This window comes from Oncorhynchus mykiss, chromosome 10 (assembly GCF_057628025.1).
Source record: "Oncorhynchus mykiss isolate SJ-2025 chromosome 10, ASM5762802v1, whole genome shotgun sequence".
Classification (NCBI taxonomy): domain Eukaryota; kingdom Metazoa; phylum Chordata; class Actinopteri; order Salmoniformes; family Salmonidae; genus Oncorhynchus; species Oncorhynchus mykiss.
This window is the reverse complement of record NC_143031.1, coordinates 29,126,961-29,145,430: the sequence shown is the minus strand read 5'-3', so window position 1 is coordinate 29,145,430 and position 18,470 is coordinate 29,126,961. Positions and strand designations below refer to the sequence as shown.

Genomic DNA, 18,470 nt, shown 5'->3' with positions numbered 1-18,470 from the left:
CTCTGAAAAACACCAAAAGAAAGATGCCCAGGGTCCCTGCTCATCTGCGTGAACGTGCATTAGACATGCTGCAAAGAGGCATGAGGACTGCAGATGTGGCCATGGCAATAAATTGCAATGTCCGTACTGTGAGACGCCTAAGACAGCGCTACAGGGAGACAGAATGGACAGATAATGGTCCTCACAGTAGCAGACCACATGTAACAACACCTGCACATGATTGTTGCCATTCTGTGCCAACAACTGCCCGAGTTACACCAGGAACGCACAATCCCTCCATCAGTGCTCAGACTGTCCGCAATAGGCTGAGAGTCTGGACTGAGGGCTTGTAGGCCTGTTGTAAGGCAAGTCCTCACCAGACATCACTGGCAACAATGTTGCCTATGGGCACAAACCCATCGTTGCTGGACCAGACAGGACTGGCAAAAAGTGCTCTTCACTGACGGGTCGCGGTTTTGTCACACCAGGGGTGATGGTTTATTGACGAAGGAATGAGCGTTACACCGAGGCCTGTACTCTGGAGCGGGATCGATTTGGAGGTGGAGGGTCCGTCATGGTCTGGGGTGGTGTGTCACAGTATCATCGGACTGAGCTTGTTGTCATTGCAGGCAATCTCAACACTGTGCGTTACAGGGAAGACATCGTCCTCCCTCATGTGGTACCCTTCCTGCAGACTCATCCTGACATGACCCTCCAGCATGACAATGCCACCAGCCATATTGCTCGTTATTTGCGTGATTTCTTGCAAGACAGGAATGTCAGTGTTCTGCCATGGCCAGCGAAGAGCCCTGATCTCAATCCCATTGAGCATGTCTGGGATCTGTTGGAACAGGGCTAGGGGCCATTCTCCCCAGAAATGTCTGGGAACTTGCAGGTTCCTTGGTGGAAGAATGGGGTAACATCTCACAGCAAGAACTGGCAAATGTTGTGCAGTCCATGAGGAGGAGATGCACTGCAGTACTTAATGCAGCTGGTAGCCACACCAGATACTAACTGTTACTTTTGAACCTCTCTTCGTTCAGGGACACATTATTCCATTTCTGTTAGTCATATGTCTGTGGAACTTGTTCAGTTTATGTCTCAGTTGTTGAATCTTGTTATGTTCATACAAATATTTACACATGTTAAGTTTGCTGAAAACAAGCACAGTTGACAGTGAGAGGACATTTCTTTTTTGCTGAGTTTACATTTTAACATTTTCGAAAAATAGAATTCCACTTTGACATTATGGGGTATTGTGTGTATGCCAGTGACACAAAACCTCAAGTTAATCTATTTAAAATTAAGTCTGTAACACAACAAAATGTGGAATAAGTCAAGGGGTGTGAATACTTTCTGAAGGCATTGTATGAACATTGTCTGTACCAGACCTCACCCTGTTAAATTTCAACTGAAATTTTCCAAGATGAACTAGCTAGCTAGCTAGCTTGATAAACAGTGCTGACAATTAAATTTGGGCTAGCTAGCTAAATTATACAGCCAGCACTTTGTGTGTTACAATAACCAAACAGTTGGATAAATGTGATGTATGACAGGATTGGATGTTACATGCAATTTCAATGTTGTTTGAGTTGCTTTGTGTATCAGCACATTTGTTTGATATAATCTCACTGCAATACTGCTCACTGTGTGCATGTTGCTTGACATAGGCATCACTCAAGGTGAGCAAAGCTCCCCATCTACTCAGCCTACTAGCTCCCTGCCCACTCAGTCTGTATTTTCAGACTCCCTCATAGTTTGACATAAGACAAAAAAATACTTTCTCAAATTTTGATTCACATCTTGCTTTATCTGAGAGTAGAATCCTTTTTCAGGAGTTTAATTATTGCATTGAATCAAACGTTTGTTTTTGATTTAACAGGGAAGGAATGTTCAATAATAATTGAATCTCTAATTAGTGATAGTAATATGTTGTCAAGCAGAGATTCCTATAACAGAGAATTACTGTCTCTCCCAGTACAATACAATAATTTCCTCTGTTAGTCACAAAGGTATTGTTTTTAATCGTCCCACTATTTGTTCTTGCTTCAAATGATGGGGGAATAAGTTACATGTTTATGCTCTCATTAGATAATAGCCCTGAGGTCCCTCAATATTGACATTATAAATCATAGTGATCTCAAAGCGCTGCACACACAGCTTGGCTCTGTTCAGCGGGTGGGTCACCTGTACTGATGAATGTGCATACTTTAGCTAAAGGGAGCGGACAACCTCCAGATTCTTATGCAAATGAGCGTTGGGGCTCCTGCGTTGTCCTCTCCTCTTGACAGCATGGCAGATAAGATCTAGCGGCTTGACGGAAAAGACCCTTAAAAGCTGTTGACAAGGAGCACCATTGTTTTGGCTGCATGCTCGGCTCCCGCTTGCTCACCGCTGTCCCTCAAAGTCACATCAAGAGATGAAATCTATATCTTAGCCAGGTCCACTGTCGCAAACACACCCACACAGGCAGAAAAGCAGGCAGGCATGCACACATGCATGCACACATGCACGCACACACATACTAAACAAACAAGCTACACACAAGCCACACAAGCAACATCCCACATTCTCGGGTCCACGATTAATATTAAGCTCCCAGCGCATTGACAGTCGTGCCTGGGTGTTTCGAGTGGAAATTAATTTACTCCCTGATGCTGCTTAAACTCTGGCATGCAAGTGGAGGTTTGTTGACTTCCGACAGACCGGAGCAGTGTGGAGCGGGGTGAGGAGAGTGGAGTAGAGGAAAAAGAGGAGAGCGGAGAAGACACACCTGAGTGTTATGGGGCCACTCTGACAACGAATGCCTCTCTGCATTATTCATGACATGCGTCCTGCCTGTCCTCCCGGCTGCACCGCACCACACCACTCACTCAGAAGAGAGGATAGAGGGGGTGTGGGGGCTGAGAGAGGGGGAATGAGTGAGGGAGAGAGAGGGGGAGGAGAGAGAGGAAAAGGGAAGGAGAGAGACAGAGGGTCCTATCCCCAAACACAGTCATGAAGTAGTTGGCGTAACACTACAGTAGGTAAGGAATTATGGCTCTCTCACTTCAAATTGTCCAAGGGATGTCCAGGGTGTTAAGACCTTTCATCTGTTTTGTCCCAAAAGAATCCCCCCAGGGGGATATTTGTTGAACATTTTGCTTACCCATTAAAGCATTCGAATAACGTTTGGAGTATATCATGCAAACCCAATGAAAAACTCTCCCTTTTCATTCTGTGGACGTTTTTTGTTAGCTGTGTTACTCTCACATTGAGCTCTTTTGGGAGAGGTATGCAAGGCTCACAAAATCTGTGGAATTTGAGTTTCCTACCGAGAGTTCCTACCCAGTGCCGTTGCTACAGCAAAGCTCAGGTGCTCCATCTCCGAAGATGTGAGTTTTTGTAACAGAGGGAGAGATGAAGGATGAAGAAGTGATTATATTTTCAATTATTCAGATAGTTTATGAAATGGAAGAGCTACGGGGGTAACGAGTCCATAATATTACAGTAAAACCAGGAAAGAGAGAATCAGCGTCTTTAATGTGAGTCAGTGGTTGAATCTGATGATGAAGACAATTTCCCCTATGGAGCAAAGGGGAAAATACTGCAGAGTGGCAAAATATAACACTTGTTGTCATATAGGCTATTATCTTCTTCAAAGTGTCTACGATACTTACATTTAGCAGCAATATCATCTCCTATGGTTCTACAGGAAAGAGATACATATTCACGCCACGTTCAGGTCTCACTTACTTTAAACTTCTCACTATCTTGACAGAATTCTAATAGAGGAAGTAGAAAGTGTTGGGTAGTGGCGAGAAGGCGTTTTAAAGCATTCAGATCCAGAAGGATTGCTCAGGTCTTGATCTCCATTTGGGAATGGTCCTCAGAACTCCTCAGGATCAAAGATGTTGGAAAACAAAGAGGCTTGGTTTCTCCTCATGATCACATGGAGGGATAGAAAGAGATAGAGAGCTCCTGTCTCTTATCAGACAAGGCACTCATCTTCACAATGATTCACCACGCTTATTTATTGACCAGGGGAAGCAAGAGGTCAAAGTCAAACTTGTTGGAATCAAAGCAGCTCTGTGAACTCCTCTCTTGTCTCCAAAGCTCACTTCATTGTTGTTTAATATATCCTTTAGTCTGACATGATTCAGTAACACACAGAAACAGATAGGGGTTTTGTGAATACTGTTCCACTATTCAGTGACTGTCATTGGGGTATTTCTACCTGTACTGCAGTTAGCTGATTTATGCCTATATAGTCAAAGTTCTGTTGATCTTTTTTTTTGTATTTAATTATCCTTTATTTAACTAGGCAGGTCAGTGAAGAACAAATTCTTATTTAGAATGACGGCCTACCCCGGCCAAACCCAGACGACGCTGGGCCAATTGTGCGCCGCCCTATGGAACTCCCAATCACGGCCGGATGTGATTCAGCCTGAATTCAAACCAGGGACTGTAGTGACGCCTCTTGTGCTGAGATGCAGTGCCTTAGATCACTGCACCACTCGGGTGCCAAGATCAAGATCAACATCAAAATGTTTGTATCCAAAGAAGTATGGATGGGATGAATTAATTATGTGTGCATTTTGCATAAAAATTCAGATACGTAACTAGGGTTTGAGTTCGGGAAGCATAGAAATGCAGTAATAGAGCTAAAACTTTTTTTTAAATGTCCACCCCAACCCATGAAAAATACAGCAGGGTTGCAGTACTTGACACATGCTGGTGTGCCTGGCACCTACTACCATACCCTGTTCAAAGGCACTTAAATATTTTGTCTTGCCTATTCACCCTCTGAATGGCACACAAAAAAAAATCCTTCTTTAACCCTTTGATGCGTACAATCACATATTTGTGATCAATGTTGAGTGGTCCTTGCATTGTGCCATCTCAAATATGTAATTGGAACCGTATGATTCAACAAATCCACCTAAACAGTATTGTTGTCTGAAAACCATCTAAACAATGTTTTGTACTGATGGGAAATAAAGGTCTTGACAACTTAATTCATAAATGGAACCTTTTAATGTAAAAGATCAACGCAAACATCATCATCCTAGCATCACACGGAACACATCCATAGCCAAACTCATTCCATAAACCAGTTTAAATCACAGGTTGCGCTGATGAAAAACCAAACATAAGTTAGCGACCTAACAGCTAGACTTGTTTACAATGTACCACATCACAAGGGAGAACTGTAATATATTTTTTAGAAAATAGCTACTTGGCAGCTAAGTTTAAAGCAGCTAAATTGTGTTGTGTGACAAAACTGCACATTTTAGAGTGGCCTTTTGTTGTCTCCAGCACAAGGTGCACCTGTGTAATGATCATGCTGTTCAATTAGCTTCTTGATATGCCACACCTGTCAGGTGGATGGATTATCTTGGCAAAGGAGGAACGCTCACTAACAAGGATGTAAACACATTTGTTTATGTCATTTGAGAGAAATAAGCTTTTTGTGCATATGGAACATTTCTAGGATATTTAATTTCAGCACATAAAACATGAGACAAACACTTTCCATGTTGCGTGTATATTTTTGTTCAGTGTTAAAAATTAGTACGAGGCACAAACCTTGGTGTCCTCATATGTAATTACAACAATGTACACATGGAATATTTATGTCTTTGTTTTATCAGCAACAGATGGAATCATCTCAACTCATACCGAAATAAATATTGACCATATCCTATTCCTTCTCTCTTTCTCTACAGGATGGTATGGGCAATTTAAGAATAACAGAGAAGGGTCTGAAATTGGAGGGGGACTCTGAGTTTCTCCAACCTCTGTATGCCAAAGAAATTCAGTCCAGACCAGTAAGTACTGCATCTGCACTTCCACCACCATAGAATTACGAAGGAAAGTAGTATCAGAGAGAAGTGATGTCATAGGCGATGGAGCGATAGATGCTCACTCACACTCTGCCTGACAGTAATAATACCACAGAGCATGCATTGGATGAATAGATTGATAATGTGTGGGGCTTTATCTGATCTGTCTCGAACCAGCAAAGAGAGAGAGCAGTCCGGCCACAGTGGAGGTGAACGGAATAGTAATTATTGATAGGGGTGAAAAATGGGAGAGGATAAATTGTCCAGTCCAGGGGAGATACAGAAGGGGAAAAAATATAACCTCTCTCTCTCTCTCTCGTCTGAGTAGGTGATATTAATGAGGCCTTACAGAGAGACTGTTAATTGCTTGTATACTGTATTAACAGGGATGAGAGGGGAATGGGGATCAAGGTTACTGTAGTAGGACAAAGAGTCTTGAAGGCCAGAAATGCACTTTCAATTAATTTATGAGGGGCCTAATATACTAACTGAACATTATTCCCATGGAACCTATTCATTTGAATCTCATGTGCTGAGCCACATTGTTAAAGTGATATGTCAATTCAGGAATATCAATATTTTGCTTATTTACTGTGTTGCTTAGGAACCTTGATAAGCATGGAGGGACCTCATATTATCTAAAATATACATGAGATGCATTATCTTGCCGACTTTAAGCACAACACAAAGGCTGGCTGCTATATTTAATTAAGAAGTTGACTGAAGCATGAAAAATTACTCTGGCAAGTAAGACAGATCCAGGCTTCAGACGTGATATGCATTCCAGATTGGCTGTTGAAAATGGAAATGATCTATAAAACATAGAGTCCTAGTTACACACTCATGCTGAGCACCAGGGTCACTAATGTGGGATTGTGTATTGTCGATAGCATTGTTTGTTTACCTGCTTTGTCTCCATAGGGCAGCCCACTGTTCCTGCAATCCTCCAAAAATGTGTCCGTCAATATCCTAAATGGAAAGAATCAGCTGGTCACACAACTCATTGCAGGTAATATCATACAACACAACAGGAGACAGTCACACATCCATGGAGGGTGTGCGCTAATATGGACACCATACACAGCAATGCAAATCCATGTACTTGAACTAGGGTTCTATTCAGCAGACACAAAAATAACAGATATTTCAATCCATGTACACCTACAGCCAAACACCTCTCCCATGTTAAACTGCATGTTAAACTGCATTTGCCTTCTGGCTGTTGATTATCTGGCGAAGATAATGGATGAGTGAGTAAGTATGCTAGAGACTCCACTCTAGACACAGCAAAGCAGAATCAATTGTCTGTGTGACGGTGTCAGTCGCCCTGTCACACCTTGACCTGAGTATTCTTTGTTTTCTTTATATATTTTGGTTAGGTCAGGGTGTGACATGGGTGATGTATGTGTTTTTGTACTGTCTATGGGTTTTTGTAGGTTTATGGGGTTGTTTACCATCTAGGTGTTTATGTATGTCTGTGGTTGCCTAGATTGGTTCTCAATTAGAGGCAGCCGTTCATCGTAGTCTCTGATTGGGAACCATATTTAGGCAGCCATCTTCTTTGGGTATTTCGTGGGTTATTGTCCATGTCTAGTTTCCTGTGTCTGCACTATTTATATATAGCGTCACGTTCGTTTGTTGTTTTGTAAGTTTTTAGTGTTCTTTCTTCATTAAATATAGAACATGTATTCATATCACGCTGCACCTTGGTCTCCTCCATTCGACGAACGTGACACGCCCTCTGCTCAGATCGCTTGTTCCTCGCCACTACATGAAACCATTTCAGGATCATCAGAGTCAATTAGTTGTTTTACTCAGCTGTTTGTTGTACTATCAATAACAGTATGATTTGGTGTAGGGGCTGTGTTTTTTGGTCTGCTTTGGTTCGTCTTAGTTATATTTGCCTGTAGTTATAGTTCAGTAATTGTCTCTTTGCATAAATCATATCAAGTATGAAGGTAAGACCCAGATGCAGACTATGTCGAATTATCAATGGTTTAATAATCCAACAGTGGCAAGCAATAGACAGGTCAAGACAGGCAGGGGTCAGTAAACAAGAGGTGGGGCAAGGGTACCGGATGGCAGGCAGGTTTACGTTCAGGGTAGGCAGAGTGGTCAGACAGGTGGGCTAAGAGTCAGGACAGGAAAGGGTCAAAACCAAGAGAGCGAGAAAAAGAGACACTGGGTAAAGCAGGAGCTGAGAACAAAAACACTGGTTGACTTGACAAACAAGACGAACTGGCCACAGACAAACAGAGAACACGGGTATAAATACACAGGTGATGATGGGGAAGATGGGCGTCACCTGGAGGGGGGTAGAGACAATCACAAAGACTGGTGAGACAAATCAGGGTGTGACCGTACCCCCCTTCTAGGGGTGCCACCTGGCGTCCTACCTGGGCAGATACCTGGTTGACCGGGGTGCCGGCGGTGGAGTTTGGCGATAGGGCTGGGTCCAGGATGTCTCTAGCGGTGACCCAGCACCTCTCATCTGGGCCATAACCCTCCCAGTCAACCAGTTACTGGAAACCCCTGCTCCGTGTTCGAAAACTCAGGAGGCGTCTCACCGTGTATGCCGGATGGCCATCAATATAGGGAGGAGGGGTGGGCCTGGAAACAAAAGACAAAAGGCTGTAGGTGAATACCTAGGGTACGGGGTAGCAAAAGACGGACAGCAGTGGGGCTAATGACTCTAGAGATGGTGAACGAGCAGATGAAATGGGGGGGAAATTTACGGGACTCCACCCGGAGGGGCAGCTCCCGGGTGGAGAGCCATACCCTCTGCCCGAGCCGATAGCATGGAGCAGGGGTCCGGTGGCGATCCACTTGTTGCCTATGCCTGGAAGTGGTCTTCGACAGAGCGGCCCGGGCTCTCTTCCAGGTACAGCGACAGCGGCGAATGAACATCTGGGCAGAGGGACTGCTGACTTCCTCCTCTTGCTCAGGGGTGGGCGGAGGCCAAGGAACACTTGAAGGGCGAGAGACCCTGTGGTGGAGCGAGGAAGGGTGTTGCGGGCATACTCAACCCATACCAGTTGTGACTCCAGGTGGTAGGGTTGGTGGAGATTAGGCAGCGAAGAGTCGTCTCTAAGTCCTGGGGGTGGAATCCGGAGGACAGACTGGCCGACAACATGCAGAATGCCGTCCAGAACCGGGACAAGAACTGCGGGCCCTGGTCGAAGACCATGTCCACCGGGAGTCCTTGCAACTCCAGGATGCTGGCCTTGTAGGCAGAGTTCCTCTATCCCGTGTCTGTGTTCTTTTGTGTTCTTTTCCGTTAGCGGAACCCCTCGACCACAGCCAATGAAATTGCAGGGAGCCAAATACAAATCAACAGAAATCTCATAAATCAAATTTCTCAAACATACAAGTATTAGGTACCATTTTAAAGATAAAATTCTCATTAATCCAGCCACAGTGTCTGATTTCAAAAATGCTTTACAGCGAAAGCTCCACAAACGATTATGTTAGGTCACCACCAACTCACAGAAAAACCCAGAAATGTTTCCAGCAAAAGAGAAGAGTCCCAAAAATCACAAATAGAGATAAAATGAATCACTAACCTTTGATGATCTTCATCAGATGATACTCATAGGACTTCATGTTATACAATACATATATTCTTTTGTTCGGTAATGTTCATATTTATATCCAAATATCTTATTTTACATTGGTGTGATACGTTCAGCAGTTCCAAAACATGCAGTGCTATTGCAGAGAGCCACATGAATTCACAGAAATAGTCATAATAAATGTTGATGAAAATACAACTATTATACATGGAACTTTCGATAAACTTCTCCTTAATGCAACCGCTGTGTCAGCATTATTCATAAATAGTATTATAAATATTCACTTACCTTTGATGATCTTCATCAGAATGCACTCCCAGAAATCGCAGTTCCACAATAAATGCTTGTTTTGTTCGATAATGTCCATAATATATGTCCATTTATGTCCAATAGCTTTTTGTTAGGGCGTTTGGTAAACAAATCCAAAAGCGCGATCTGGTCCATTCGGACGAAACGTTCAAAAAGTTATATTACAGGTTGAAGAAACTTGTCAAACTAAGTATAGAATCAATCTTTAGGATGTTTTTATCATAAAAGTTCAATAATGTTCCAACTGGAGAATTCCTATGTCTGTAGAAAAGCCATGGAACGCAGTTAGCTCGTGTGAAAACGCGTGACTGAGTACGAGGCTGCAGGCAGACCCCTTAGTCAAACGGCTCCCATCCGCCCCCCCCTTCACATGAGAAGCCCGAAACAACGTTCTAAAGACGGTTGACATCTAGTGGAAGCCTTAGGAAGTGCAAAATAACCCATATCCCACTGTGTATTCGATAGGGGTGAGTTCAAAAACTAAAAACCTCAGATTTCCCACTTCCTGTTTGGATTTTTTCACAGGTTTTCGCATATGAGTCCTGTTATACTCACAGACATCATTCAAACAGTTTTAGAAACTTCAGAGTGTTTTCTATCCAATACTAATAATAATATGCATATACAGTGCCTTGCAAAAGTATTCGGCCCCCTTGAACTTTGCGACCTTTTGCCACATTTCAGGCTTCAAACATAAAGATATAAAACTGTATTTTTTTGTGAAGAATCAACAACAAGTGGGACACAATCATGAAGTGGAACGACATTTATTGGATATTTCAAACTTTTTTTAACAAATCAAAAACTGAAAAATTGGGCGTGCAAAATTATTTTGAACCCACAAATGATGATGCTCCAGATACTCGACAAGTCTACAGAAGGCCAGTTTTATTGCTTCTTTAACTAGCACAACAGTTTTCAGCTGTGCTCACATAATTGCAAAAGGATTTTCTAATGTTCAATTAGCCTTTTAAAATTATAAACTTGGATTAGCTAACATAACGTGTCATTGGAACACAGGAGTGATGGTTGCTGATAATGGACCTCTGTACTCTGAACCTCTGATTAATTTGATGTTATTTTAATGGACAAAAAAAAGTGCTTTTCTTTCAAAAACAAGGACATTTCTAAGTGATCCCAAACTTTTGAACGGTAGTGTATAAAAATATTTGTACAATATTGACAAAAAGATAGATCTTAAGGAGATAAGCCATCAGTGACGGAGTTGACAAGCCAATGATGGCATAGACAAGAAATATTCAAAACAGACAAATATTTGTAAAATATTGAAAATTATTCATTTGAAAATCCCCAATGAAAATATAAACATTCTATAAGATCTTTCGGCACACTGATGTAGTGCTGAAAGATTGGATCGGACAGAGTTTACGGAGTTGTAAAAAATTGCATTTTTGGTCTTCATTCAAGTGATATACAAAGTAACAATTTTCGTTTTCCTCAATTGCTTTATGGCTCTAAAACCTAATTAAAATGTAAATATTCGAACCAAAGTTCATATCTTATCGATCATGCAGATGGCGTTGACAGTTTATGGTTGTGACAATGGTGATTTTAAAATTGTTTCTTTAAATCTATCAAAAGTAAAGAACTTTACAGACCATGAGTTGTCCCATTGCACAATGTAATGAGGACATGAAGAAGGGGTCAATGTGGTGTAGCTGACCATTCTCTTTCATGATTCACTTGGGATTTTATACAAATCTGACTGAGTTGACCAAGTCTCCTGACATATTTTTTAGGAATCACCGTTTTGAGAGGAATATTTTTTTAAGTCAAAGATGGCTGTTGCAAGAAACGACATGAGATCCTTTTTCAGTTAATATTCTTGATTGCCTTTTTTAAAACTTTTTGGGAGAGTTTGAAATGTGGATTATTGTTCCAGACAGGGGCATTTCCGGGCATAGATCCAACATGGAAATGAATCATTTTGAAAATAATTAGAAAATTCCAAAAGCAAATCTTCCCCTTATAAAAAAATTCACATAAATGTCATTTTTAAGCCATTTAAAAAAAAATCAAATTAGAAGAATAACGTTTACATGTCGGATGAAGATTGTCCTGACTTGCAAGAATCTCTGAAATACAAGAAGTCTATCTTTGTTTATCATACAGAAGCCACCTGTTGAACTTCACTGACTTTTCCTAACAACTTTTGCCCTGTGCAGGATCCAGTGGAGTGCGTGCACAAGGGAAGATGTTGGAGGTGAAATCCAGCACCGGGAAGCTACTGTTCTCTGCTGATGACCAGGAGGTGGTGGTGGGAGCAGAGAGGCTACGGGTGACGGGTGAGTTAATGGACCAGACACTACATCATACTCAACAGTCTACTAGCAGTTTATTGAACAACAGTTTTAAACTTGACTGGACTCAAACTGTTCAAGTGTTTAGAAGCTAAAATGAGAGATCTAAAATGTGGTGTACTTTTGGATGAATTATCAATATCACTGTAATCACGTTACAATGAATTGAAATTTAGCAAAAACAAGCTGCCATTTTAGGGCTAGCTAACAATTTTATAAATTTCACAGGAGAACTTGCATTTGAAGAACAGCTGAACATAAATTATGGTAAATTAGACTAAGACGTAAAAGAGTCTTTGAGTCAGAATTTCTATAGGGGAGGACGTGTGAGTCTGTATCATTTAGATTAGAAGAAATCATCCGACCATGTTAAACAATAACATATTCAGTCACTTTTGTTGTTGTATAACATTGTCATTTGAGTTAGAAGAAAAAAAGGATGTGGAAAGCCACTCACAAAGTATGGACTACCATTCGCTGTCCATGGTGCTGAAATTGCGACAATGAAAGGCTTTCTGTGGTGCCAGGGCATTTAGCCTATAGCTTGGCTTTGGATAATGGATACATGCTTATTGGTAGGCCTATTTGGTCATCATTTTATCATGTTAAATGTAAAATTTAATGAAGCTATTACATGGTGTCGCAATGCTGCCATTTATTTAGACAGCTGGCTGGTAATGTAATTACTTGTTCAGTAATTAAAGTTGGAAATTCAAACATTACAGATTGTAAAATTTATTTCCGATGCAAAAGCATGGTAATAATCTACCAATAGATTTTTGGGAATTTACAACTGTCCTGTATAGCCTACCTGAATCTGCATGACATGAGCGGTCCTTGCGCTTTCACCCAGCTTGGATAGAAAGTTGTTGTGCATTAATCCAGTCTATTAATACCAGATAATACAGTCAGTCCACCCACAAAACATTAGCTTTCTAGATATTGTTTCGTTATGCATTGTAGTTTACTATCTATAGCTGTATAGAGAATTTAGTTGCTATTTATAAAAACATTAAAATAAATTACACATCAAAAGGCTTAACAATGAGGAAAAAAGTAGTCGACAGGACAAATTCCGTCATTATTTATATTATCTATTTATTGTTGAAATGTTTTCACAACGGCCTGTAGGTCCAGGTTGCGGGCCCGACTGTTTTCTATACTGAATATTGCCAACCCAGAAAGTCTTTCCTGAGACATTGTGCATTATATGTCCATTGCAGTGCACACAATTTAAACGTAGTCTTGAATGATCCTTGCCAAAATATACCAAAGATAAGGGACTGTTAATATTGCAACCACACAACTCAAACGTCGGTTCACTAGTATGAATAAAATCACAAACCGTTTTTTTGTTTAAGCCCTCAAGAACGGTTGTCCGCTAAAGTTGATAATCTGTTTGCATCTGTCAATTTATTGGCTGTCCAATATCCAGACGACCTGTCCCCAGAGCTTCCTATACAGTTACCCTTTCTGTAAGGTGTTGAGGCCGGCAATTAAGGAGAATGAGAGGCTCAATTGAAGATGATGCTGAACTGCTGTACTTGAAGAACTGCTGTACACACCTTTCTGCCCAATTTCCTTGATGTTGCTACGGCAATCAAGCTGTTTTTTACCATCCCTGTAACTGTCGCTTCTGCAGAGAGATCTATTTTCTAAAACTTGTAAAGAACTACCTAAGAAGAACTAAGAAGGCCTTTCTACTGAGGACTGTGGTTGCCAAGGCGTTTGATGAACCTTGTGGCCCAGGGCAGCCCCATCAAAAAGGGCCGCAGATAAATGGAGTAACTGGCAAATCATCATTATTACTATCTCTCTCTGTACCCCTCCCTCCCTCCCTCCCTCTCTCTCTGTACCCCTCCTTCCCTCTCTCTCTCTGTACCTCTCCTTCCCTCTCTCTCTCTGTACCCCTCCCTCCCTCTCGCTCTCTCTCTGTACCCCTCCCTCCCTCTCGCTCTCTCTACCCCTCCCTCCCTTTCTCTCCCTCCCTTTCTCTCCCTCTCTGTACCCCTCCCTTTCTCTCTCTCTTTACCCCTTCCTTCCTCTCACTCTCTCTGTACCCCTCCCTCGCTCTCTGCATCCCGCTGCTTAGCTGAGGTGGCTGGGGTAAGGAACTCTGGCTGAGAGTTCTGATTGAAAGTAAGGGGATATCGGTGAACAAATGCCGTGGTCAAAACTATGATGCCGCCAGTGCAATGAGTGGAGCTTACTCAGGTGTTCAAAAGTGAATATCAGACCAAGAGCCTAATTCTAAAAAGGCCTCTGTTGTACTGAAAGTGTTTTGTGCGTACGTGTGGGTGGGCATGCAGGCATGCAGTATGCGTGTGAGTGGGAGTGCATGTATGTGCACACGTGTGTGTGCGCGCGCACATGCATGTGTCTGTGCATGTGTGTGTACATGCATGTGTCTGTGTACTTGCTTGTGTGTGTGCATGTACGTGTCTGTGCGTTCACTCCAAACCGTGCCAAACAACATGTATCAATAAATATAGCCAATGATTTCAGGCCTGGGCAAACTGCTACTAACTTCTCCCTCTGTCATTCCATCCATCAGTCAGGATGAAGTGAGGCCAGATTCCTATAAAACTGCCACATGCCATTACCAAATGAATGCTTCTGTCCAAACCAATAAAATGCATAGTTATGCTGAGCATATAACTTTAATTGGCCCAACTGAGGTCATTGGAAATCTATGATAGAGCTTTCACTGCCTTCATTAGGCCTTTATTGCACTATCTACAGTGAACAGTGATCCAGGAACCCTCAGCTTCCAATGGGTAATAGGGGAGGTGTTTGGAATCATGCTAATTTAGCAATTTGTCACTAGCTTTTTACAGATCTGGATTTCCCTCATATCACAGCTAATCAACCCCCTGAAATTATTGGATTATTTTTTACACAAGATTGACAGGTGCTACATCCAGTGAACAAAACTAGCAACTTTGGGATAAGAATATACTGTAGCTTTTGACTGCAGGCAAAAGGATAAATGTCGGCAAATGTCTTCAATGTCGTCAAAGCAATCTGCGACTTAAATGTGGCTGTAAATAGGCTTTTAGAGGCAGATATGAAATTTGATTGCTCTATACACGTATCGCTATATTAAATATGATTGTTTTTTACATGTCTCTCTTTTTAACACAAGGCTCAATCAGTGCTGCCAGGTAAAACTTGATTACAGTGTTCTGCAACCTTTTCAAGATGGTCTCAAAGATGAACAATGCTATATGAAGCCAGAGTTGTGTAACTGTGTCTGAAAGCAATGAAGTGGAAATATAAATCTTGACACTTGAGGAAAACACAAGTGAAATATTTCTGACAAGAGCGTTGTAGGAAGTGAGTTTGATTGCGATCCTCGAGATGCCTCCCTCAGAATGGATTATTGTCCAATGAGAGACCCGAGAGACTGCATGGCTGTATTATGATATCAACACTTGATTTGGCTGTTTAATAAAATTTGATTTGATTTGATTTAATAGCTCAAATAAAATGTGGTTTTAAGAAAAGTAAGTGTTAAGAAAGTATTTACTAAAATAAACTGAAGTAAAAAATAAATAATAAAAAATAAAGTAAAAAGAAGAAAATAGAAAAATAACAAATAATTGAAGATCAACAATAAATTAACAGTAGCGAGGTTATATACAGGGGTTTCCGGTTCAGAGTCAGTGTGCGGGGGCACAGGTCAGTCAAGGTAATTGAGATAATGTGTACATGCAGGTAGAGGTAAAGTGACTACATAGATTAGCAGCAGCATAAAAAGAGTAGTAGCAGCAGCATAAAAATGGGGGTGGGGGGTGGTCAATGCAAATAGTCTGGGTAGCTATTTGTTTAGCTGAGTCTTATGGCTTGGGGGTAGAAGCTGTTAAGAAGCCTTTTGGACTTAGACTTTGAGCTCCATTACCGCTTGCCGTGCGGTAGCAGAGAGAACAGTATATGACTAGGTGGGCTGAAGTCTTTGCCAATTTTTAGGGCCTTCCTCTGCCTGGTATAGATGTCCTGGATGGCAGGTAGCTTGGCCCCAGTGATGTACTAGGCCCTATGCACTACCCTCTGTAGTGCCTTGCGGTCTGAGGCCGAGCAGTTGCCATACCAGGCGGTGATGAAACCAGTCAGGATGCTCTCGATGGTGCAGCTAAAGGACTTTTTTGAGGATCTGAGGACCCATGCCAAATCTTTTCAGTCTCCTGAGGGGGAATAGTCATTGTCGTGCTCTCTTCATGACTGTCTTGGTGTGTTTGGACCATGTGATTGGTGATGTGGACACCAAGGAACTTGAACCTCTCAACCTGCTCCACTACAGCCCCGTCAATGAGATTGGGGGCGTGATCGGCCCTCCATTTCCTGTAGTCCACGATTATCTCCTTTGTCTTGATCACATTGAGGGAGAGGTTGTCTCTGACCTCCTCCCTATAGGCTGTCTCATCGTTGTCGGTAATCAGGCCTACCACTGTTGTGTCATCAGCAAACTTGAGCATGTTGAGTCATGATTGGCCATGAAGTCATGTGTGAACAGGGAGTACAGGAGGGGACTGAGCATGCACCCCTGAGGGGCCGCCGTGTTGAGCAGATGTGTTGTTACCTACCCTGCTGTAATGCAATTCAAAGTTTACCTGTCTATTGTTATTGTTACTCAACTGCTTCAAGTTCCACACTAGGTGGATAGTTTTTGTTGAGCAAGACGCCACTGTGGAGCAGAATAATGTCATGAATTGTTAGCTTGTCAGTTAAAGCAAATGTTTTCACCTGTGTGAGTACAATTAGGGTAATACTGAATAGTCACACAAACCATAATTACAATAGCAGTTGTATATGGTACACAAGACCACACACTCTGCACTTTGGAGACCTTTAATCAAGATTCAGAGAACTGTGGCCAAATGGCATTGTGTGTTGTGTATACAGTCTCGTGAGCCAGCCCTGTACAGTACAGGAGCGCAACCAGCAGTTTACAGCGATCCTCATTGTCTTCCCTAGGAAACCAAACCTAATCAATTACACAAGAAAAATCATGAGAGAAAGGAATGAATTAGCCGGGAATGAGAGGACACAATGGAGCACTCCTCTATGGTAATTAAAATATGCTTGGAACAGGGAATTCCGGAATTGTCAATGGAGCATGCTCAATCGAGTATTCTCATATTCCCTCCATCCCTCTCCACCCCCCTCTCTCTACTCATCATCACAACCGTAATTAGCAGGAATAGACAGAATAATGACATTACCTGCTGCTGTTTTTTTATTTTTTATATACAATTATAATTAAAGGCTCATTTATTTGCCTCAATTATATCCCATTGGATTGCAGTGGAGGCTGATTCAAATTGAATTACACACTTAATAATCACAACAGCACTCTGATGATTGTAGGATCCCTGAAACAGATAGTATTAATAGATAGCCGGGTTTGGAGAAATGCTCGTCAAGTTATTAGCACGGCACAGATGATAATGTGGCAAACCCAATTTTAGATGCTACAATGGGGGATGTCAATATGGATTGAGAGAAGCAACGTGCAGAAAGTAGTCCCATCCGTCAGTGATGTGTCTGTCTCACAGTAACCACATCACCCAGTGAATGGTCGTTACACCAGTCCAGATGTTTGATCTGACAGACGGGGAGACAATGCCAACTCCATAATATTTTTACAATCCCTAGTCTGTAATATGACACCCGTGAGAGAAAATGGGAAATTAGTCTGCTAAGCGCAATGTTTAATTCATATCAGGTTTATGAGGAGAGCATGATACAGATACAGATATGGCCATGCGGCCAAACAACATTGCCTTTATTTACATCCTGTCTACTGTATCTATCATGTGGCCTTCAGACCTTCAGCTGTGATGTGTATTACAGTGTGTGGCTGCTGGAGAGCCACTTGACCTGACCTTAGTTTCCTGCTTCAGCCAGTCTCTAATTACTGTATAGGGCTAGGGTCACATCCATTCCAGACTGCTGATGATGGGGGCATGACCCTACAGCACATGGCCAGTGGCCTCATTACAGTGGACTGGTTGACTTGGTTAGTTAGGGGTCAGTCTCAGGACTTTGTCTTGCTCCTGGTGCTGTATGTTGTAATTCCACTGCTACTGTGAACAATGACCAGTAGAGCACATGGGGTACAATGGTCTATAGCCTATGGCACTATGCTTCCCAGGGTTAGTTTAGTTTTCAGATGTCTGCTATAAAAAGAAAGAGTTAAGGAAATGCCCACTGCATTGCCGTCAAAATTACAGCTGAGTCATTCCAAATTCATCCATTTCACTTCATTCTCTTCCTCATTTTATTCCCTTCCCTCTCTCTCTCCTTGTGTGTGGCTCCAGCTTGCATTAATACGATCATAAAGAGCAGCCGGGAGTAACTGTGTGACAAGTGTCATACATGAAATTAATATAGGGCGCAAGAGGGAGACTACATTTCACCGTTTGATCAGGTAGGAATGGGGAATGTGCTTTGCAGAGTGGCCA

General features: G+C 42.1%; 1 protein-coding gene across 2 annotated transcripts in view; it reads left to right on the top strand.

The window, feature by feature from the left end:
• LOC110533613 (delta-sarcoglycan) overlaps nucleotides 1-18,470 on the top strand; it is a 271,937-nt gene that overhangs the window by 211,889 nt on the left and 41,578 nt on the right. For both annotated transcript variants that reach the window (XM_021618006.3, XM_021618007.3), the window contains exons 3-5: nucleotides 5,688-5,789; nucleotides 6,726-6,813; nucleotides 11,872-11,991. In XM_021618006.3, the coding sequence (XP_021473681.1) occupies nucleotides 5,688-5,789; nucleotides 6,726-6,813; nucleotides 11,872-11,991 (310 nt within the window). The remainder of the gene's footprint in view (nucleotides 1-5,687; nucleotides 5,790-6,725; nucleotides 6,814-11,871; nucleotides 11,992-18,470) is intronic.